General features: G+C 37.8%; 1 protein-coding gene across 1 annotated transcript in view; it reads left to right on the forward strand.

Annotated features, from left to right (window-relative positions):
* Positions 1-25,869, forward strand: part of LOC131684301 (fatty acid hydroxylase domain-containing protein 2-like) — a 48,115-nt gene that overhangs the window by 8,258 nt on the left and 13,988 nt on the right. Inside the window, exon 2 of the mRNA XM_058967035.1 lies at positions 23,356-23,992. Coding sequence (XP_058823018.1) covers positions 23,356-23,992 — 637 coding nt within the window. The remainder of the gene's footprint in view (positions 1-23,355; positions 23,993-25,869) is intronic.

A 25,869-nucleotide genomic window follows, 5' to 3' on the forward strand; every position in this document is an offset into this window, starting at 1 on the left:
AGATATTCCTTATTTCGCAACTCTATCATTTAGAACTCCTTATGGTAAAACAATTTTTCCCCTTTCATATGTTACATCGTCATCAAAAGAGGTCTGCATCTAATTCATTTTGGGTGCTATGAACGTAAAACAAGTGTGCTCTTAGTGTTTAAACAGATGTCTGGAGTCGTCTTCAAAATGAATAGCGTCCTTTGACTGTAGCAACTCTGTGATATGATAAGGGCAACTATATTCAACCAGAGTAACACGAGTTCCGTATCGAAAAATTGCATGTGCATGAGCGTCGCTAAAAAATCATGCTTAGGGTAATTTCAAGTGATATGCCGCATATCCCATATTTTGAATATGTTTGTACCCACCCAACATCATTAAGTGCAAAGAACTAATTATAAAATACAAATCAAAATCATGTGATTAGACTTCCGAAGCTCCATTGCAAATTGTTGAGCTTTATTTTAAGGCGGTAAAACATGATGATGAGTTATGTTCTACCATAGACCATGCGGTAGACTTGGGTGCAACGCCCAACTCCTACTCTGCAGAAGGCAAAGAATTGTTCACATTTCCTTTCGATCATGCCCATATGAGCCTGCCTAGTTCTAGTTTTCCGTTCTAAGTTTATAACTGATTCGCTCTAGAATACCTATTCGTCTTTCAATTTCATTGCTTTCGTTTCTCTTAGTCTCAAATTTGCCGAAAATAGCCAACAAAATTGATACAGTAGAACCTTGCGGCAATTAAAACATAGTAACACATAAATGATTCTATCAACACAGTCTGCTAAACAGTACACGGGAGAGCACCATATACAGATACACGCTATGCAGGAGCGATATCCCTCGATAGTTATTACAATCGAGTATTTGGTCTTTCTTCCAGCTGGATCATATGAAGTAATTCGAACAATCCGACGCATTTCTTCTAGCAACAGATCACCTTCCCTGTACAGAGTGTTTTCCACTTTTCGTGTTTATGACGTAAACATTGAACGGTTATAAGTTTCTCTTTTGATTCGATAGAATGGAAGAATTAGATACAATTCTCAACGGACAACGAGCCATAAGACACGTTCAGACCTTTAAACGTGCGAGAAAAAAAAAACATTTCATGAAGGGTGATTTGCCTTTTTAAACCTAATTTGTAGGATACCGCAGTATTTCAATTATTAGTCAGCCTTCAATCGATGGTATTTGATTCGTTCCTAAGCTGAAGAAGCTGTGTAACAAATTACTATCTCTCTCGAACATTGCGGTGCTATCATTAAGCTGTTCTATAATTTTCCACTACATATCGAACGATTATTGTTGTAGCTAGCACATTGTTTTTTTTTTTTTTAAATTTCGATTATAGAGGTTTTAACCTTTTTTTTTAAGTCATTCGCCTCTTCGGGTTAGAAAAAACTCTTATGAAAAATTTCTAACCCTAGGTGCGGGGTCGGGACTCGAACCCAGGTGCGCTGCGTACAAGGCAATCGATTTACTAACTAAACTACGCCCACCCCCCGCTAGCACATTGTCTTCAGCCGGAAAAATTGGCAAACTGAGTTTGGGCAAAAATGAGCCGAGTACCCTACATGTCCCTCTTTCATTTCATGTTCTTGTAGCTTAGGTGAATCAACTTGCTATACGTGCTTGGGAACAGGGCAAACTCTGACTTTGTTGTTATTAAAATGCTGTGCCAAATATGCTAATTTTGAATGTTATAGATTAACATAATTATCCAATTGAGAAATCAAATCTTATTGATATCGCTCTTTCAGTGATCCAGATGCCAACACCGCACTTGAGCCGACCAGGCCGCATATATTTTTTCGTTGACGCAAACCAAAATTATTGGCGAAACCAGTTATGGCAAAAAGTAGTGATCAAACGTCACTTTTGCTGTCTCTCACTTTTTATGATGGCAGATTGACTTTAGAATTTTTTTTAACAAAGCATTTGTCTTAGAAGGAAGATTCTTAATTGAGCTGCTCTTAACTTAAAGTAAATATGCAGAAATTTTAAACCTGAAACTTTTCATCAACAGTTAATACGAGTATATTGCAATCATTATTGTTTTATACAACAATGAATATAAAGTTCCCACATATATAAAAAATTGGTTCTCTTGGCTTTTAAACAATATATTTGATAGTTTGTGTTTTGGTTTTGTTAATAAAAAACAGAAAGCTGAAAATACACAACTTGTTTCGTTCTTTTCAGATTCAAACTCATCACAAAATCATTAGAGATAAGTAGTCGAGCTTAAAATTGTAAATGATACAGCGAAAGCATTTTATGAAACAAAATGAACAGGGTACATTGGATCAAACTGAACTTCAATCGTTTGGCTGGATTAACTTTCAAAGATGCTAACCCCTGTGGCCGAAGCCATAAAACCGATAATGTGCATTTTTGTAGAAAATCAACGCAAACCCGTTCTGAAGTTTTATGGATTTAAAATATATTTTGCTATATTTAGAAAATTGAACTCTTTCGATGAATGTAATAAAAGAAGATTCTTCAGTTAATGGCCCAATTGGAGATCATAAAATTTTGGGTCTATGAACTTCCCCATAGTGAACTGGTTATGTGCCGAATCCTCCAAACAAATGCCCATCCAACCAGAATCACAGGCTGAATTCAACATCGATCGTTAAAAGTTGGGAATTATTATTAAACCCTACAAATATGAGTGTAGAAGATAGTATTAGATCACTTAAAAAAACTACCATTCTATTTTTGCATTATCATCTCATATTATGTTGAACCTTTCTTTACGCACAAACCACACGTGTCCAGCTCCACTATCACGAAAACAGTGAAATGGATAGTCATGGTATTTAGCTTTTCTTCTGTTACTAACCATGCGCGTGGCAATCGCTTTGAGAAGATTGTCTGTTGTCAATCAATCTCGCATGACCTGGAGTTTTTTTTTTGCCTGACAATGTTTGGATCGAGGCAATCTCTTGATATTCAATTTATATCTCCCGTATGAAGTAATTACTAAGCAAAATTTCATGTCTACTTACCAATTTCACTACTGTATGCTACGCTAATGCTATTTTTTAATTATCTAGAATATGTATTTTCGCATCCCGGACGGAGTGTTTCTTCGAACGTAACTAGGTGATAATTCAATAACACACCGTTCTAATTAATCGGAAAAACCACTTTTGCCAACTTCGTGAAGGTATCTGAAGAACCAAACCTGAAATTTATTTATATGTTAATCGCAGATCGATATTTTGACGACGAAAATTTCTTATCCACGAGAACTAATTGATCTGTTACGCCTGTTTGTCTGTGCGCCATGTTCATTGAACCCACATATGAGGATGAGGACAAGAATATCCGGAAAGAATCTCTCAAAACTGAATTAGCAACGGCATGCTAAAATTCCTATCCACTTAAAACATTTGTAAATGTAGGTTTGTCACGATACTTCACAAACCCCTAGAGTAGTAAAAATTCGCGTAGAGTTTGCACGGTGCGAATAATCAAAATATTTAGAAGGGTTTACTTTCTACTTCTGCCGCAGTCAGACGTACAATCGAGCCAAGTGAACAACAGGCCTCTCGATCTAGTGTGCATTATCTCGAGAACAAAGGAAACATCGGATTATTCTTGTCATCATGAGTAAAGTTGACGAAAAAGCTCTACTCCGACCCAACGCTGCGGTCGTTTACTTTAAATTTAGTTTAAAACGACCGAGTTTTAGTGAAGTGGAATACCTTCTGAAGGTAAAAATGCAACTTAGACTTACGGAAGTGTTGGTTCTTCAGTATCATCATCTTCGCAGTGCAGTGTTAATATCATTCAACACGTTAGCACAAGCCGAGCGTTTCGTTTTGAAGAAGAACTTAAAACACGTGGTTGAAAGTGACAACGTTGGAATTAAGATTCGCGTATATATTGAGAATGATTATATAGATGTAAGGTTATATGACCTATCATCTCGTACCCCTCCCAAGCCAATTGCAAAATGCATGCCGCAATACGGAGAAGTAGAATCCGTTACACCTGATACTTGGAGAAACTTCTTCCCGGGTACTCCTAAAGGCGTTTTTGTAGTGAGGATGCGGGTTGAAAGGCCTATACCCTCCTACTTGACAATAAAACTCAAAACTCACGGAACTACAATTATGCAAACTACGCTATGCACCCATGAGGGGCAAACTCCTACGTGCAAGTATTGTAATCAGATAACTCATCATGGACAACCTTGCGCGGAAGATGCAGAGGAAGACACCGATTGCCAACTAATCTACGGCAAACCAACCCAAAACAGAGTTTTCAATACCGATGCCTGAACCACAAACGGTGTCCGAATTTGTGGCAGCAGTTGCACAGACCATAATGACAACCACAAAAGAAGCATCCACTACCGCAAAATCAACTGTAAGCAACATTGGCAAGGATATAACAGTGACGGATTTACGCTGGTCAACAATAAGTGCAAGACAGGGAAAAACATCTGATCGCGGACATCAAGCCGGCTTCGACCTGGACGTGAAAAATAAAAAAGAATTAAATTACCCCCCAAATGCAGATTGCCAGCAAACCCCGCGAAAGAAGGTCTCCGCTCGCAATAAAAAGTTATGCGCACGAGATCCAATATTATAATAATATTTGTTTACATTTTTATTTTTACATTTGTAAACATAAAAGATCCACGGCTCCGTTAAGCTACCGCTATGAGCCGTGTCAAATAAACGAATTAAAAAAAAAAATATTTGGATGATGGAAAGTGTTTTCTGGTGTTTTTTTGGAGGCACGTTGCTATGATTGTACTTCAGAAGAGGCTCAAATAATTTATTAATTTGATATAGGGGAGACTGAGGAGACTTGATCCCCTTTTTTATTTTTCAATACTACTCCGTGGAATGATACAAAAACTATGTATTTTTTGTAGTTTTATATTGTTTCTAGGGTTGACTGATAATCATAAAAAAATTTCATGGAAATATTATACTGGACATGAGCTATGAGCATTTTTGGAAAACAACAAAAAACTGGAAAATTCTTTGATTAGTGGAGACTCTATCCCTAATTTGGGGACACTTGATTATTTTTTGAAAACGTGTTTAAAAGAGCATGTAGGGTAGTAAGCCTATTTTTACCCTTTTTCTATTATCATCCTACCCATCTGAAGCCTTTGGTTAGAGCAGCTTCTGCCATCTTTGCTCAACGCATTGGCTCAAATGGTGTTGCGATAATTGGGGTACTCGATTAGAGTTTTTGCTGCGCTCAAACAGAAGATATTCACCATTCTCAAGACAATTTTGTTATTATATTGGCTCTTAATAAGAGGCGAATGACCTTAAGGCTAAAACCTCTATAATCGAAATAAAAAATGGCTCCTAATAACAAAGCAAAGAAGCTGAAATAATAAAATTAATAATGAAATAATGTGGTATTCTCCCTAATAGGACAAAAATAGGTACCTAACCCCATTCAATGTTATAAATGTATTGTGGTATTGATTAAATTGTTGTGATTACATATTACTATTTTTGTTACTACATATTACGCATCTCTCACAAGATTTTTTAACGAATTCCCCAAATCTCTGTGCAATGTCGTTATTATGGTTGAGGAACGTCAAATGTGGGATGCATGGTTGCTACGTATACTGTAGTAAACAATTACAGTTATGTTTCTGTACGATGAAGCGTTCATTTTTGACAGTATTTTTTGTTATTTTATGGCAACAATGACTTCAATTGTTCTGGTGTGAATTTGGTTATTTTCAGTGGTGTGTATGAAGCATGGCGAAGGGGATCAAATCTCTACAAATTTGAAGGGATCAAGTGAACCCATAGCATCTATTTCAGCAAATTTAGGTACAAGTGTAGCTGAACAAAAAAATCAGCTCAATCATAACGTATTCATATAATTGACATACTCCAGTAATTCTGTATACAAAAATATAGTATGTAGTGGGTTACTTTATCAATTGTATAAAAGTTTGAAAATTTAGAAAATAAATCTTCTTCAGTTCTTCCGAGATTTTTTTCTTTGAATCGGTAAAAATTCAGTAACACATGTCCAATTTATTTTTTTTCTGTTAAAGAAACATATGTTTAGATAAAACTGCGCAACTTTCTAGTATATTCCATTAATGTATTCTGATCCGCCTTTGAGTTACAATGATGGGATCAAGTCTCCCCGGGGATCAAGTCTCCTCAGTCTCCCCTAACTAGATCTATAACATATCGTTAAATGATTGTTTGCAAGCTGATTTTTGATATTTATTATTATCAACAAGTGTAGGGATATTCAAGAACTAATGAACCAACCGAACATGTCAACCCAGGATATCGCTAAAACACTCGAAACTTACTCAGAAAGCCATAAATCGTTTTAGACTACATGGTTACAAAGTACAAAACACCAAATCTGGTGTCTACGTGTTTTGAATCATTCAGTTCAATTACGTCTACTCCCTGGATCTAAATATGTCGGTACGAAGTTATAGTTTACGTTCCGGACCATGACCGAAAGAAGATAAAGTTGAAATTTTCCAAGAAATTTCTGATCTGGCAGGCGATTTGTTGATATGGTGAAACTAGCGTTCCCTGAATAACTTCTAGAATAAGAACCGGCGAAATATACTACAACCAACACTTGTTGGTCAGTACCGTGGATTTTGTGCCAGAGGAGATGAACCAAATCAATTCGCTCAAGTGGTGCATTTTAGGCAATCATGGTATAAGTTGCAAATGAAGAGGAGATGAGAAAAGTTAACGATACTTATTTCGCATCCGAAAAATGTTATTCTTTGTGTCCAATAGGTAGCCCTTTTGAGTATTCGATAGGTAGATTTTTTTCACTCGTCACAGAACTGTTCTTTAAAAACTATGCATTTAGCTAAAAGCAAGAAACCTAATAAATGCTAGTCTCGAAAAACTCACAAATACGAAGTAATGCTATAATTAGTTATAGCCATCTGTATGCAAGGAAACCGTTATTAATGCATGAGTTCCTTCTCCTGAATATAAAGAGATTATAGAGTGAGTAAGGGCAAGGCTGCAAGCTATTGCTTTCGTGTGGACTGTAGTACGACAGATTCATTAGCACGAATAGGGTAACGTGGTTCCGTACCGACCATGTTTCTCAGTAACTCAGCTGCAACTCAAACTCTCCGTAGTGTAATTGGAATATTCGGACAAAATAGACAATTTGAAGGTATACACCCTGTAAATGTCGTCTGCGATATGAAGACTTTTCCAATCTCTCTCTTTGTTTAATTTCTCTTCCGCGAATTATTCGGTCACCTTTCTGATTTCCCTTCAACTGTATGCATTATAATCTAGTAAAAACCTTGGTCTATCGAAACATACTGATAAATGTTTAAAAAGTTGTATAGTTTCGCAGTAATAATCGAAAGAAAAAGCGAAAAAAGAGAGCTATCATTTGCAGATTGGACCTAATGAAAAAAGTCTTCATATATGATGCAATGCAAACTACTCAATCAAACTGATTGCCACCGCACCAATGTCTTCCCTCTGTCAGTCGATGTCATCTAGTGGTGGGTTTTAAAAGTTATGCTGGGTGTAGGCGGGTATAACGTAGTTGATACGTCAATTGCCTTGTACGCAGCGCACCTGGGCCCATTTCCTAACCCCGCATATAGGGTTATAGATTTTTCTTCGGAGATTTTTTTAATCCGAGGAGGCGAATAATCTTAAAGTTAAAACGTCTATAATCGAAAAACAAAAACATATACTGGCTGGATTCTGGGGGTAGTGTGCTTCCGGGGTTTTATCAACCGTGATCTCATAGGAGGTTGGTTAACAACAAACACATCAAACAGAACAAACATTTCCTGCTCATAATTTAAAAAAAAATTACAATTAAAAATCACTATAATCAAAACAAACCCCCTATCAAATGGAATATATTTACATGTGGATTTCTAGTATTTTGTGGTAACCGGAAGCTGCCATCTTCGATTTCAAAATGACTCCAATCATCACTTTCCGCCTTCTATTAATCAGTAACTTTCAAATGACAGTCATATTGATGGTGGTATTAAGTTTTTTGTGGTAACCGGAAGCCGCCATCTTGGATTTCAAAATGGCGCCAATCATAAATTTTCGCATTCTACTAATCACTAACTTTCAAATGACACCCATATTGATGGTGATTTTCAATGTTTTGTAACCAGAAGTCGCCATTTTGGATTTAAAAATGGTGCTAATCATCAATTTTCGCCTGCTACTAATGACCACCTTTCAAATGACACCCGTATTGATGGTGGTTGTCAGTGTTTTGTGGTAACCGGAAGCCGCCAGCTTCGATTTAAAAATGGCGCCAACCATCAATTATCCCCTTCAGTAACAACTGAAGTTTTATAGTACGCTATCTATGTTTTATGAATGGCCATGCAACTACTATAAAACCTCAATTGCTACTAGGGTCAATACCTTTTAAATGACACCCATATTGATGGTCGTCTTCAGTGTTTTGTGGTAATCGGAAGCCGCCATCTTGGATTACAAAATGGCTTTAATCAATAATTTATTATTTTATACTAAATTACACCTGTTGATAGACAACGCGATGCACTTTAGAAATATCCGGGTGAGTGATAGATGAATCTAGCATTCACTTTACAATTTTCGTGAGGTGACTAGTGCACTTGCGATTCCGAGAATCACCTTGGTGACGACGGGCACCCAGCTGTCACCTCGCCTAAAGTGAGTCTCGAAATACCTCTACGGGAGTGAGGTGACTAGTAAGTGAGGTGACTGTGACTCAAGTGAGGTGACGGTGAGGATGGGGAGAATTTGCCATGTATGTGTGTGAATCAAGCCCAAAAAAATACACTTGTTCGTTCCGCTTAGCATCCACATTTCCATCTGAACTTGGCTTGATGATGCAACGATTTCATTGGTTGAGAACAGAGAAGAATTCTTAGCAGAAATGCCATGAATGAAAGAATCGTACATTCCTTGTTTGGACGTGAGTCTTTGTTTTTTCCCTTTCTTAAGGATTTTTATGAACGTGTCCACTGGAAAACACACAGAGAAAGAATGACCGGAACGGTGAGAATGAAGAAACGGTGAAAATTCACCTTTATTGGAAACACTGAGAAACAATATGTCATCAATCAGGAATCGAACCTGCGATCTCCCAGTCTCTAGTTGGGTGCGTTAAGCACTTCGCCATCGAGGAACTGTGATGATGCCATCACATGTTCCCAACAGTTTTTGTGATCACCGCCGCAGTCTCCAATACCTCCCAATTGACCCATCGACCCCCAATGTCTCCTATAAGCAGATCGTCACCTCTTCCTCTCATCAATCGGGCCAAATCTCTCTCGTTATCTGTGTTTAGGTCCAGTGGACTGCGCTTTAATTTTTTTTAGAAAGGTGGGTGAAGCGAATTGTTCGAAACTTTTGTACTTGTACTTCATTTCAATAACATTCTGTAATTTTTTCATGCAAAAATATCTACAAGCGACTTTGTGATGAAGCTTTTTGTGGAACAAACACGATGTGCGGTGTTCACTGCCTTTCAAAAAATACTTGACCGATTTATTTCAAATTTTGCATACACATTCTATGTGAAAAATGCCTAACTCCTACGTTGAGTTTTTGAGATAATTTTTCAAATAATTTCAAATTTTACTAATAAAATTGCGAAATCGCTGTTTTTCAAGAATAATTTCGCCATTTTAAGAGTAGATGTGAAACATTTTAAAATGTTAAGAGACATAGCACTCAAGAAAAAGCAAGGAGTTCAAGGAAGACAGTTTAGAAAAGCGTGAAATAGGGTCATATGAGCAAGCTCAAAGTTTCCCGGCGACTTAACCTTTTGTCTTCTACACGCAGGAGTCAATTGACCTTCAATTAATATAAACTGTGGCATCGTTTTTTAGCTAGCATGACAATGGCAGAGCTGATGGTCTTACTGGTACTGTTTTAGGAAGGTCAATTATTTATACTACAAACAGCAATGGCCCAAGGTTGCTTTCCTGTGGAACACCTACTGTCATAGCTCGTGAGGAACTCACAGCACTATTCGCAGTAACATATTGTGATCGTTATGTTAGGTATCTCAATAGTATATCATTAACAATCCCGCGTCGACCAAATCACTAAGAGCATTGGCGGTGATTTAACCAGATCGAAATCCGTATTGCATATTATACAGTATATTATTGTGTTCGTGAGGTTATTACGTTTTACAATTGTACAATGTTCATTTCAAAAACAAAATTTTAGAACCTTCTCACTGCCCGAAATTTTTCCTGATTCGTCCCTGAACAAACACAGAATAATTGTACAATAATGCGCAATTCTGTTAATTTTTGCAAGATAATCAAGACTGTTTATGTACCTAACTAGGTAACTAATCTATTTTCCTAAGAGACAGACAAACAGATCAAACGAATCAAAAGGTAATTTTTTAAATATTTTTACATCAACGGATGATCGAACTGTGACTGTTACTTTCAACTTGAAAACTAAGCTGTTTGAGCCAAAACAAAAACATTGTCCCGCTAAATCCTGCTAATTGTTGTTTCGTAGTACATACTTATTAGCAGGACTCTAAATGGTCAGCCGCCGCTGTTTTTTTTGTTATTTCATCATGTCCAGAACAAAACACAGAACGCAGTTCTCTTAGGTCGTGACCGTAAAAGAGTGGTGAACCACTGGTGATATTGAAACAACCTAATACATATCGTTAATCTAGATTGACTTTGAAACTAGTTTACATTCAGTTTAGCATTCGGTTACTCGGTTCATGTGAGGAATAATTCAACACGCCTCTCAATTTGCCTGCCAGAATTGCAAAATGCATGTAGTTTTGTACGTACAATATAAAGAAATTATACTAAGTTGGCTTGAAATTGCTTCTAATATCATTTTCAACAACGCTACTGAAAACACCGAGTCTCTAAATGCTGTTTTTGAAGAATTGATTTACCATAATCACTTCCGGGGGGGGGGGGAGGTTCGTTTCATAAAAATTGAATGCTTCAAAAGATGCGGTGTACATATTATATTATAAAACTTCATCGAAGATACTAAACCTCCAAAGTTGATGGTTTCGAAATTATGTGATCTTAACCGTAAAAAACTGTTTTTGGGCATTTATTTCAGTATTTCTGACTTTCAGAATACCGTCAATTTTTCAATTTTGACGAATTAATAATTGATGGATTTGTATCAGCATAGATTTATCGTCATCGTGTATGTATTATGTATGCCAAATATGAGCAGAATTGGTCCAGACATAGAAACGTTGTTCATATAGCGTTTAAAAATATTTTATGTGTACTAGCTGAGGGCTACTTTGCACACTTCTTGAATTCGATATAAAATAAAAATTATCCAGTTTTATTTACTTTTATTGAAATATCATTAATTCATACTGATATCAGAGGCTTTTTCAACAATAATACATCACCCATTCATCGTATTTTCTAAAATCCCTCATTTTAGAAAATACGATGAATGGGTGATGTATTTTAATTTAACATTTACAACGCTACTTGTCAAAAAAAATTGAGTGGGTTGAGACTGCATATTGTTTTTCGTAGAGATTAAAAAGGAAAATGATGAAAAATGGCGATATCCGTTTATCTCTAGTGTGTCAGAATAGGTATTCAAGATTTTTAGTATTATCAATTATAAAAATAACCACACGGTGGGATTGAAAATTTCACAATATAAAGAAAGTGAAATAAGGGGCTATTTTGACGTACATTTAAATGCTAAATTGATAACTAGTACACAAGGCCACGTTCTCAAATTATGCACTTTTTATGTCAAAAATTCTGAAATAAAGGTTCGAAACCAGTTTTTTCACGGACAAGATCACATTATTTCGCAAACGGTTCAATGTCTTCAAAGAAATTATACAATATAATACAGAGAAAAACAACAATTTTGGATCTCTTGGAAATAATTACGAAGAATACACTCAAACCATAATTTAGAAATTTGGTATCATCGTAAAGTTGTTGATAATGATATTAAAAACAACTTTTTTAAAGACACAAAAATTTTCAGATGCTCATAAAAACCGATCCTGATATACTAGAAACAACCTGAAAACGCAATCTTTCATCGCACAAAAACCTTCAAATGCTCCTAGAAACCGATCCTGACGTACTAGAAATAAACGGAAGACCCCGTTTTAAATCATTTTTTTTTCTTCTTTCCGAAAATCAGTATGTGGTCTCAGTACACTTAAAATTTTTTATTTTGTCGAGCAGTCTCATTTTACAAGCCTCCAATCACTTTTATCGACCCTTGAAGTGTTTTGTTTGTTGGTATAAACAGTGTTAAGAAAAATGACAAAAGACATATGCAACATGGTTAAAATACATGGCTCTACAAGTTTCAAAAGTATAATTAAACTAATAAACGCGCGTCTGTTAGTAAATATTGAAAAACTATAGTGTGCAAAGTAGCCCCCACACATCCAAAGTAGCCCCGCACGACGGTACCTAGAGTTTTGGGGGTTCAAACCACTCTCATGAGGATTTTGAAGAACACGAAGACGGAGACAATCGGGATATCGTAGTCTGGATAAATTTCACAACCGATGATCTCTCCTTCGCAGTGGCTGACAGCTGAATGGCTCGCGAAAATAGGCATCAGCATCGAGAAAAATATCGAGAACTCTCACCAGCTAGCAAATCCATAGGAACATGTATCGCCAGGAAAGATAAGAAACCCTGCGAAAATAGTTATATGTAAACCATTATGGTCCACACCTCCGAATCGGTTTCTGTCTCGACAGATGGCGATATTTACAGCAGACCTGAGCAGGTCAGATATACCGCGAAGGTTGGACAGCAAACAAGAAAAAGCAGCAATGAAAAAAACATGAACGATTAGCACGAAATAAAAAGAGCAAAAGCAAAATCCCTACTTAGGTTGAGCCTAACATCTACCCCGGATGGATGAGGATTTGCGAGATACACGAGGTTTAGGTTTAGTTTGTAGGCTTAACTGCTCCAAACCAATCCGACACTACAAGATAGCAGGCAGCGGTGTCTGTTGCAGGTTTCTTCTCGATAACAGACATTTAAACAATTTGTAGAGCTGACTCGACTAGTACCCAAATACACCTCGGCAAACATCTTTAAAGTTTGGGGGTTTCTATAAGAAACGTAAAAAAATCAAAACTCTTGGGAATTTTATGCGCACAGGCCTGCTGACTTAATAATTTTTTGATCCCACTGGAAGGTTATTTTTACAATTAGTTATCCGATGCTCTTCAAAACAGTAAAACACAAAAAATAAATGCCATTTTCCTTCTCCTTAGTGAAAAATTATGGGTTTTCAAGCACACTCTAAATTTTTTTCAATAGTGTAAAACTAAATGAAAGCAAAATGGCAGAATTAGGCGGTTCATATCAGGGAACCTTAACCTAAGCTTATTCGCAAGATATCCAAACCAAACCGGGCCTTGATATGTATAAAATATCCCATATATGTAAAAGTAACTCGTGATATGCATTGACAGAGGTACCCTTTTTCAATTGGATCAAATTCGTGCTTGCAATCAAGGATACTACCAAGATGCCATTTCAGTCACAAAATAGTACATGAGCATTAAATTCAAAAAGTATCTAAGCTGAGTCTACAAGGAGATCAACCGCCTCTGAGATGAAGACCAAAGCCGCTAACACCTCGACCGGGCGATGTATTTCAATTTTTACACCACATACGTAGGTACATATTTCCTCCTTTAACCAATTGAATCACACGTGATCTTGAACTTGCACAACTCTGTTGACTGCTTAAGATTGCCTTAATTTGCTGTAACAAGACGTGCAAAGTTCGTTGTTAACATCATGAACCAATGTTCAAGTGCAACTCATATTGGCCGACCAGTGCCGAAATCCGTTAACTGCTAGCTGGCTGAAGAAGCACTTAGGGTGATTGGCTTATTTTGAACAGACATTCTAAAAGCTGATGCACTGATTCGATAATTTCTTAAACTACAATCAATTGTGCATTAATTAGTATAAATATTTTCGTTTCGTTCCTGACAGTCAGTAGAATAACAAAACGAAATGTAACGATTGAACAAAACGAAAACCAAGCATAACAGGCGCTCACGTTGTGGGGTGGTAACAAATACATGGTGAAAATGAGACCTGTACCCCAAATTATTATACGAAATGCTGAAACCGGTTTGCACAGGATTTGAGGCATTAGTTCAAAAAATAAATATTCGTTTGACGACAGCGAGAACAAGACGGTTCAAGTTTTGGTCCAACATTGTGCTTGCAAAAAATGCTTAATGATTTAATAATAACAATTGTGTTTGTCGCTGTTATTTACGATATTAAATCGAAGAAAATTAATAACAGGTATAATATTGCACAGGGGCTACCAAAGAGCGGACCGGTCAAAAATTGATCAAACAAGATTAAGTGCACTCTGTTGTTATATAAATGGACAAACTATATTTCTTTTTGCAACTCACTAACTATAGAATTTAAAAAAAATCATGTTATTAGAGTTCCCCATTGCCAGCTTCCAAAAGATTTTCTACCGCTTTTGTGTCCACCTTATGTGATGCTGAACGCTAATTAGCTTGTGTACAATTTACGCGCTCTTGTTTTAGCTGTGATGTTTTGCTTGTCATCTCGATTGGGTGTCACCAACGACACGACCAGAAACTTAGATCAATATGCCGAAAAAAAAGTGTCCGAATAATTTATCGCAAGTTACCCGCACATTGAGTTACCCCTCGATACAGACCGTATAATCATTTTTCCAGCAGCACTTCTTTGTTCTTGTTTTGATTTTCGGCTGTTAAGCAACAATATGTTATGTTTATATCAATTTTTGCAATCGGAATAGTGAAAAATAATATCGATGAAAAATGTTTCCCCCGCTGGGAAACCTTTAAATAAGGCGGACATTTTGGAGCAGAGAAGGATTCAACGATGACGAAACGCTAAGGGCCGATTTCTTCACGCTCGTTTAGCGCTTAACCCTGGTTTAAACGTACTGGTAAACCTGGTTTAAACGTTAAGCGAGAGTGAAGAAATCGGCCCTAAGAGCCATTTAACAGCGATGTTGAAGTTATAGCTGTTCTTCCTTGAATTATACCAGGAAATCTTGTGCCATCTACAATCGAAGAAAGGCAAAATAGAAGTTTTTTTTTACATTCGGGAGTATAACAATCATATGCTACTTCCGGGACTAATTAAAATTCCAATTAACTCCTTTCAGACGCATATGTTAAGCTTGCAGGAATAACCTATCGTTTCGGCAGCGATGGATGCCGTATCCAGTAGGATTCGCAAAATTTTTACCACTTATATACTAATTGATCCAACGGTGAAAAACTTTCGATCACAAACGGTATTTTCATCTGGTACATTTGGCCGGATCAAATGGACGTAGAAATTTTCAAGCTACATAAAATAATATGTTGTTAATTCTCCAGAGAACTGCTTAGCATATCCAATTCAGAGAATCTAGATAACGGTCGTGTCATATGACACTGGGTGAAAATGGGCGGGTACGGATATTTTTGCTTGATACCCATAGAAATCGTTGGTGTCACTGCAACTTTTTGCCTTTCTCGTATAAAGAAAAGCTAAGCAATCCCTCCACAAATCGACCTAGCAACCGAGGCCCGGACGGTCAAGTGTCATATACCAGTTCGATTCAGTTCGCCGAGATTGGAAAATGTCTGTGTGTAATTGTGTATGCATGTGTGTGTGTCAAATAATGTCACTCAATTTTCTTAGAGAGGGCTGAACCGATTTTCACAAACTTAGTTTCAAATGAACGGTATAACTTTCCCATAAGCTGCTATTGAATTTCGGTTCCGGAGTTACGGGTTGAAGAGTGCGATCACACAAAATAATGAAATTTAAACGACATCAATACGAATGTAAACATACAATTCGATGCACTCAATGCGAGCATCAAAAAGCATTTGATTTTACACTTTCGTTCGCGTAATATTACATGTTATTTATTTTACAGCAATATTGGATTAAAAATAAATTAAAGTGCATTGGTATCCCGTTTGTGAAGCTGTAATTTTCAATCAACGTGTAATATTATAACAAAATTCGTTGAAGAAAGCACGACAATTTGTGTGTATTTGTGGTAGAACTTAATTTTACATTTATATTAATTCTCCAAATATGTACATGAAAATAAATTTAAAATCGCAAAATATTTTTTTGTGTACCCGAATGATGTAATACATATTCAAATGAGTTCAATATTACTTGGATTTGCTGGTGTAGAACACCAATAAATAAGCAAAGTAGCTTTGACTACATTGGTCCACTATTGATAAGTCTGAAAGTCCTGGGCTACAGGCATATTCCAGAACTAAAGCCACTTCGGTGATGAATGAACCAATTTTCATAGGTTAGTTTCAAATGGAAGATATATTATGCAATTGGGTGTTGCACCACCCCATCCACTCCTCTTCCCTCCTTCTTCTCACCACCTCCCCCCCCCAACACTCTCTCATCCCTCATCTCTCACTTCTTCGTCTCTCAGACCAACCTCACACCCGTATTCCCTTCACCCACTCAGTATACCAAAATAAGTTAGGTGATTCGCATCCTCCCCTCTCCCCCATCATCTCGCATTCCAAAATAAGGTTACATGAAGACAACATTGAACTCACGCTGACTAAGCTAATTAAATATAGTATTTTTGTTTGTTTCAAGTGTGTCAACGTCCACATGTTGCTCATCAGGTTCGTGCCAGTCGTGCACTTGTATATACTTACCAAGTGTAATAAGAATATAATAGACCAGTGATTCTCAACCTGGGGTCCGCGGACCCCTAGGGGGCCGCGAAGTCGTTGCTGGGGATCCGCGAAGAAAAATATATTTTCCGAGTGCAGATTAAAATTTCAAGTCTTGTTTCCTTACAAACTGAAAATAACATATTGATAGCATACAAACTCAATGTTTATCCGTGGGGGTCCGTACCAACCCAAGAAGATTTCTAAGGGGTCTGTGGTACGAAAAAAGGTTGAGAACCGCTGTAATAGACATTCCCGCAATGTTATATTGAACGTAACCAGCTATTAATTTCAAATTTAGGATAAATGAGAAAGAAAAAATTGTACCACTAGGTTGATTAAAACAGGTTTTTTATTCCTTCGACTTTATTTAGTTGGCTTAGGAGCCTTGCGGAGTATCAGTATTGCTTGTGGCACAAAAACTGGATTCTAACCGCACTGCGCACTTACTATTCTGCTTTTAATTTCTTCTCATAGACTGCTTAGTTAGACAGACCAGTTTTCTATGAAAGTACCATCCCTATCAATCAAAATACATGCGTTTTGACAGCTCGCAGTTGGCGGTAGCAGTTTAATCACGCGCACTTCGAAAGTGTGGAGTCCAGGTTGGTGGGAAATGCGCAATATATTATCCCTATTTTAAGTAGTAGAAATAATTTATGGTGATTTATGGGGCGTATCGTGGATCTTGATGACGCGTCCGCATGTCGGATCGTCGGTTCGGTGGTACATGGCGCTTGTTGGTGGTCCTTGTAGTAGATCGCTCGTTGGGTGATTAGCACAATTCCTTCATGCGCGCCGACGTCGAATCTCGTTACAGATGGTATGTCTGCAACGAGGAAGACCCAATTCTCGTAACAGTAAAATTTTTTGTAACGAGAATTGGGGGTACTGATGTAGATGTGAGGTGTATTACTTTGCTAAGTAGAAATTAGTAGAAGAAAAACATTATAGATCTACTCTAATCGACTCGAGAAAGAGGTACATGACGTTCAGGATTTGAAGGTCATGAGTTGCCAGTGTTTTTTTTCGATTATAGAGGTTTTAACCTTAAGGGCATTCGCCTCTTCGGGATAGAAAAATCTCTTATGAAAAATTTCTAACCCTATGTGCGGGGTCGGGACTCGAACCCAGGTGTGCTGCGTAGAAGGCAATCAATTTACCAACCTCGCTACGCCCACCCCCTAGTTGCCAGTGTGTTCCAGATCGGCATATCGGGTGGTCTTCCATATGCTTGTAAAACTCTATTAAGTTTTGCTCTGCTTCTCCGATGATTAGAGTCAGGCTTTGAGCACAATCAAACGATGTAGTCAATATATTGGTAACCTTTGCCACAATGGCACAGGGGACACTGGTGGTCAACTGCTTCGTATCCTTGGCCCGCGAATTACACGTACACTAGGGCATTGAGGGAGCCGAAAAAATCTTCAATGGGAAGGCACAGGTATAAGTTGATCGGGTTCCTTTCTTTCGGCACGTGTGGTATCTTTTTCTGCTCAAGATACTCCAGCGTCTTTTTGGCGTAATGAGAAGACGCCTTGTCCGGCCAAAAGACGTACTTCCCATCCGCATGGTGCTTCTTTAAGAACGACAGAAGAATTTTCTCAAGACACTCCTCCTGGTACACTTGTTGAGTGATGGCCAGACCGCTCGGTTTGAACCACGACTTTGAAATCCATCTGTCCGATATGGCGATGTACAGCATAACTTTTTTTTCAATGCTTAAACTTTACTTTACTATATTTTATTTCGGGGGATGTGGCCGACTTGTCGCTGGAATAGTAGCTGTTATTTCCTGGAGCGCTGGTCTTCGAGAGCGGAAAGTAACTTTTGTCGTCCAGCATGAACGACGTCCCGCGGTAGTTCTTCGTCATCCACCTGCACTGCGAATTCACGATCGCTATCTGCTCGTCCATATATTCGAGGGATGGAGTCTTCTTCCGACAGATGATGTCCTCCATCTTGAGGGTTCGGTGAATCAAGGTATGGGAGCAGTGATATTTTCGGCAGGCGTCACGCAAACTCGTTTCGTCCTTGTTGTCGAACAGCTTTTTCAACGCTTCCTTCTTATTCGTCATTATCTACGCCGGACATCCGCTACCGGCCTTCCGCTACACGCTCAGGGATGCCAGGATTCGGTAAACTGTACTCACGGGTACGTTTTCGTCTGGAACATAGTCTATCGTAAACTTTTTTCCACGATAATCATGCGTTTCGTAAAACCATACACTACACTCGCGAAGTGCTTGCTGTTTCGAACCCATCTTTGATTGAACTAACAGCAACCGAGCGAAAAGAATCATGCCACCCATTTCTAGGAAGTTCAGAGAGTAATTCTCTTGGAGAGAAAAATATTTACGCTTTTTACTTTAATTACAGAAAGGTATTGAAATCATTCGCATTTTTTATTAGACATCCGTTACAATCGAACAACAGTGAGTTCGAGCACAGAGAGAGATATCCAACCTGCTTTCTCGAGCTGGAGGGGCTGGACTCTTGGGGTTTTTTTAGTATTCAGCATTGTCATGCTGAACTCATCACACAGGTCAGAAATGGGAGGGGCCTGATTATAATCGTAAGACTTTTAGTTTTAATACAGATCACAACTGTTACAGTCTTGTTCCCCTGCTGTGGTCGAGTTCTGTGATCTTTCTTTCGAGTTGGACGGCTCGGAAAGTCCTTACCTTGAATGTGGAAACCAGGGGCTAATAGTTTGTTTGATTTTTTAATCATGTGTGCCTGATACTGAATCAGTAGCGGATTCAGGGGGAGGGTCTTGGGGGTCCGAACCTCTTCCGAAATGTTTTTACTTGTTGAGAAATTTTAAATTAATTTTAATTTTATATTAGTTTCAAACTCAAAACTCAATCATTCCAAACAAAATTTGATCAACTAAACTGATTCTCATTGACTAAGGTGATTACGTATTACAAATTGTACAATGTTCATTTTAAAATTGAAATTTTAGACCCTGTATTGCATTCAACTGTGACTTCTAGTATCTTATCCTGTGGAAGGTTTTGGGTTTTGAAAATACCCACACCGTTCTTTAGATCGGCGACAGTCAACAACTCTTCCGTCACAACGCACAGTGGTCCAGAATGCAAATTTAGCAGGAATTTTTAGATTTTACTAAAACTAAACAACTTAGCCTTATTAAGTCTTTGGAGAAGTTTTCGTAGTTTATGAGCCCCCTCTTTTTGTTAAAACAACAGTTAGGGTGGTTCTAATTTACCAAGATCAAAAAATTAACTTTTTAATCATTCTAGCTAGAGCCAAACGACCTTCAGCGAAGTTGTAGAACGACAAATTTTGGAAAAGTTTGCTGAAGACATGTAAGCTCTATCTGTCATACTTTTTATTTTACAATAAATTTAAAGTCGGAGCTTTGGGTGTTTCTTCGAAATACAGTTCTATTCCAATAACCTTTGCTGTATTTATTAAAAACTGAAGTAGTCTTCAGACAACTTTAAGATTGTTTCAAGGCGAATAATTTGTTTCATGGCACTATATATCTAGTTATTTGCGTTGAAAAGTTATGAGCACTTTTTCGCCAAAAATGGGGTTGTTTTGAATAACAATATCACTCATTTGGGGCAAATAAAAGATAATTCTTTTTGAATTACAAATCAGGTCATGATTAGAGTGATAATTGAGCAAAAAATGGCGTAGACGATATTTTTCAAAATTTCATAAAATTGATTTAAAAAAATCTATTTTTGAAATATTAAGTGCTTATATCTTCTGAACAATAAAAGCTAGAGTTTTGATGTATTAGAAGAAAATGTTCTACCTTAAAAACTCTGAAAAACATCTGAAGGATAGGTTGTAAAAAAATGAAAACTGAAAAAGTTATAATAAAAATTTGGTTTTGCATGAATTGGCTCTTTGTAATATGTTTAAATTACTTTCACGGTGAACAATATAAAAAATGTAGTTTCGTTTTCATGATAAAATATTGCACTTTACAATACTTTTCTATTATTTTAAATAGTGGGTAGGGTGGCTCTAAATTTTTTTAAATCAGAAAAATAATTTTTAATGGTTCTAGATAGAGTTTCGCTGTCTTCCACAAAATTGAAGATAATGAAATTTTGAAAAACTTTGTCGAAGACACTGAAACTCTATGTCGTGTACTTTTCATTTTACAAGAAATTTACCAAAAAAATTTAGGGTGTTTCTTAAAAAATGGTTTTCTTTGTATAACTTTTGCAATTTTGATTTTTTATTAAGATCGCTTTAGAAATACTTTCAGATATTTTGAAGGAAAACAATTTGTCCTAATATATTGAACCTGTAGCTTCGCTCGTTAGAAAGTTATATATACTTTTTACTAAAAATAAACAATTTTTTGAGTAAATATTGCAAGATATAAAAAAAAATCGTATTTGCCATTTTTTGGTGATCTATACTACAATGCATGCTATTTTATATGAAAGCAACAGTATTCAATGTTGAGTGCCCGAATCGAAGATAATTCAATTTGAAAAAGTTATATTTTTTATATAAAACTTCTTATAACTTTAAAACGAAAAAAATTAAGTAGCTGGTGTTTTAAAGCAAATTATGCGCCCTAAAATAATTTTTAAGTTGTCTAAAGGGTACTTTAGCGTAAAATAAAAACTTCAAAACTTATAGAAATAAAACCTTTTTTAAAGGAACACCCTAAAGCTTACATTTGAATTTCTCGTACAATGGAACATATAAAAGCTAGAGGTTGCATGTCTTCAGCAAATTGGTCTAAAATGTGTTGCTCTACAATTTGATCGAAGACAGTAAAGCTCTATCTCAAACCGTTAAAAAGTTCTATTGTAAATATTGCTAAATTTAGAACCTCCCTAGCATCGGTTTAAACAAAAAGAAGGGCCTTGCAAAGTACAGCAACTTTGCCAAACATGTTGTAAGGCTAAATCATTTAATTTTAGCAAAAAGTTAAAATTCCTGCTAAATTTGCATTCTGGACCACTGTGCAACGCCATCTATTTCAACAACAATAGCTGGAATGTACACACGATACTCAATGTTAAAACGTGGGCTATTTACGACCACGTTTGCCTGTTTCCGGTCTGAGAGTTTATTCGGATTGACTTTCATAATTTAGCAGTACCACTATCATCACGCTTGACTAGGGTTTTGCTCAGAAACACAAAATGTGTCTCCGTTTTTTTTTATTTTGGGCTAGCGTCAATCCGGCTCTAGCTTAGTCCTGTCACTAAATTAGTGTCGGATTCTGATGAGATGAAGTCGAAACGCTAATTCCACAGCAAATTTTAGCATTCTGACGTTATGCACTTTTAACCATTTCTTGATCAACTTGTTTCTACCGTTCTAGGGTGCCAAAACTATTTTTCATTGGAACTGTTGGGGTCTTGTAACAAAAAAATCAGTTTTGATCATATGTGCTCTTTCCGCAGTACTACAAGGTGGTCATTCCAATGTTCAATGCAATTCTCCTAGAATATTTACAATACTCCAATTGCAAGGCAAAGACAGTCTAAATTGATAGGCTTTATCAGGTTCCAATAATATTACAACACAACGAAGTTATATTAAATCTGAAATTATAATTAGCAGCACTGCTTCAACGGAATCCAATCAATTTAATTTCGATAACTTCATTTCTACTGATAATACTAACAATTGTGAGTGCTCAAATGAATGGTGATAATTCTAGTTATCAAGCTTACATATTTTTGTAAACAAATCTTTAGGAAATCTAAAGTTATAGCTGGTTGAAGTAATAGTGCTCTACAAAAACCATAAACGGGGAAGGGTTAAACACAGCCTTAATATTAATCCAGCCACCATCTGGTCAAAAGAGTCTCTACATTTGGTTCTGCTTTTGTTCTATTTCAAATGCATTAGATATGCACATTATTCGGACAGTGTGCTAAACCGATCAAATTTAAATTGTTCCGACGCGCGCAGCCACGCTTCACGGTGAATACTATAGATTATACAGATTGGCTCAACCTAACAAAGCATCGTCCTGGGGATAAATTATTCATAGGATTGAATGTGTTAGCCGGTCTTTGTATGAGGCCTATCTCGTTAATCACGATTGGCGTACGGTATAAAACAATTTGGCTGGCCACACACACGCCAAGCTACCGGATTTTTGACGACGACATTTACGATGCATTCCAATACGTTGGTTTTAGCTCAATATTAAAATGCTACATCGATCATAATCTTCTTTTTTTATATTCTCATTTTTTTTATAAGACAAGTGCAAACTTATCGTAATACAGCTAGAAATGCATCAGCGCACTGTGCTTGTTCAAGAAAGCATACCTGAGGCCAAAGTCTCAACGAAATCGAACGACCAGAAGTGACAACGGATTGCTAATCACTGCCTCGTGACCTTCACGCTTGCTTAAAGTCTACAATTGTGATGATTCTACTCATCAGCAAGAATTAATGATGTGGTGATGTTATCCACGAGTTTAGCTTACTTCGCACGTAAATTCTAATCATTTCCGCAAATGAATATTTAATAAATGTACTGAGCATTATTACATCATATTATTTCATGTCGGATATAAACCGCCTTCTCAAAAGTGGTATTCTATGGGCAGAACTGATGGTTTCGTTTTGTGGTTCCTTTCAGGTGACGACCCAGCAACTGTTTACATTTGGTTCCTGACGGCATGGACATATGGTCTCTTCTGGATCATTGGGGGCATGTTTGTCTTCATGGATGTCACCAACAAACCTGCTTGCATGCGAAAATACAAAAACCAACCCGGCACACATGAACCACTAGAGTGGAACAAACTCAAGTCGCTGTTGAAAACCGTCATAATCAACCAGGTGGTTTTTGGAATTCCAACGTCCTACTTTTCTTATTACACAATGAGGGCGCTGGTTCAGACCATGCCGGATGTTCGAGTATTGCCTTCGATCGAAATCATTCTACGCGATATGGTAGTGTGCATCGTGACGTGGGAAATCACCTTCTACTACAGCCATCGGTTGCTTCATGCCGGCCCTTTGTACAAGCACATCCACAAAAAACACCACGAGTGGTCGGCGCCGATCGCCTGGGCTGCCAAGTATGCCCATCCGTTCGAGTTTATCTTCAGTGACCTGCTGCCGGTTTACGCCGGTCCCGCTCTCATGGTGAGCCATCCCGTAACGGTGGCCATTTGGTTCGTGTTTGTCATGATGGACACGCTGGTGGATCACTCCGGCTATCATCTTCCGGTGCTGGGAAGCTCTGAACAGCATGATTATCATCATTTGAAGTAAGTAGTTTACAAGTTCAAAGATTTTGGGGTTTGATGTTTCTGTGGGAATATAAATGAATTTTCTCTGTTCATGCTTTTTTATACAAACATATGTCAAGTCTTTACATTTCTTATTGTGATATAAGTCATATGAATAGGTTATTCAAGTGTTGTTTGTTGGAAACTGGCTTGCCATATTTATTGTCTTCTTGACCCCGGTTGTGAAACAACCGAACAATCCGGGTATTCCGAATCATAATCAAATATATTTCAGATTTCCAGGTTGGTCACTCTGCCGGATTCAACATGTTCAAGTTATTCTCCATTCTCCAATGTTTATTTGTCAGCTCGAATGCGTTGATGAAGTTACAGTTGAAGAACTTGCTCTCTATCCTCAACACCTTCACTTATTGTTGATTTCGATCAAGCAAAGCGGTTTTCATTGGTTCCAACAGGGTTGTGCAGTTCCGTGTTACGAGATTGTTTAATCCTGTATCTTCATTTACATGTTTCCGGGTAGTTGGGTTAAGATTCAACACGCCGCCTTGTCAGGGCTGCGATATGTAGCCTCGTTATGGAACTACTGTCTTGGATATAGCTGACGAGGCACTGCATTTCTTCTTCAGCTGTCCGTTTCAGAACAGAAGCTGTTTCTAGCTGTCCCTAGCATGAAGCACAAAAGATCGTCGATTTTCCCTTTCCCTATCACCACAGATTACCCGTTCTTCGCTAAGGTTGCTCGTACCCCAGCTGTCACCCCGGAAAGGTAGGAAATAGCAGTTCTGTATCAAAGGCGAATAGCTACATAACATCACAATAAAACAGCTTTGCCAATATGTGTAAAAGAGAAAAGTAACTTATTTGATACTTGATGGCCTACAGCAGCTTCTTGATGCGCGTACGCCGAATGGAGTTTCCTCCTCCACTGAACTCGATCCTGGGCCAATCGCTTCCAGTCGCCCTGAACGTTGAGCGCCCTCGGGTCCTCCTCAACCGCTTAAAGCTATCGTGTTTGCGGCCTGCCACGAAGCCGACAACCTCTTCCGGGTTCCTTGTTGAATGTTGTCTTCGCTTGATGCTCATTCGGCATTCGGACCACGTGTCCAGCCCACCGCCGTCTGCCGTGTTGTATCGGCTTCACAATATCCGTCTCTTTATATACTTCCTATAACTCATGGTTCATGCGACGCCGCCATTCTATTCCATTCTTCTGCTTACCGCCAAGTATTGTTGGTAGTACCTTACGTTCGAATACGCTCTACGTTGGCTTCCTTTAACGTCCATGCTTCATGACCGTATAAAGCCACCGGGAAAATCAGGGTCGTATATAGAATGACTTTCGTCTTCGTTCGCAGACTGTGGGACTTAAGCTGGTTACGAAGTCCGCAATAAGCCCTGTTTGCAGCTGCAATACGCCTGTTCACCTCGTGGGTAACAACGTTATTGCACGTCACTAGAGTTACAAAGTACACAAATTCATCGACAATTTCAAATATTTCACCATCTAGCACCACTACCACTACTCGACATACGTTGTTTACCTACGACCATGTACTTTGTTTTGCCGATATTATTAATGAGTCTAATTCTCGCTGTCTCCCTCTTAAATGGCGCAAATGCCTTTTCCACACCACATCGACCGATCCCGATAATATCGATATCACCGCAAAGCCTAGGAGCATGTGTGATCGTGCATCACCCAATAGATTAGACAGTGCATCACCCTGCTTCAATCCAGCCAAGGTTACGAAGGATGTCGAAATTTCATGCGCAACCCTTACACTTGATTTCTATCCATCCAGCGTTACACGAATCGTGTTAGTTTCGTCGGGATACATTCTTCTAGCATAATTTGCCATAATAAATTTCGTTTCACTGAATCGTACGCCGCCTTG

The sequence above is a fragment of the Topomyia yanbarensis genome, chromosome 2 (genome assembly GCF_030247195.1).
Source record: "Topomyia yanbarensis strain Yona2022 chromosome 2, ASM3024719v1, whole genome shotgun sequence".
Lineage (NCBI taxonomy): Eukaryota > Metazoa > Arthropoda > Insecta > Diptera > Culicidae > Topomyia > Topomyia yanbarensis.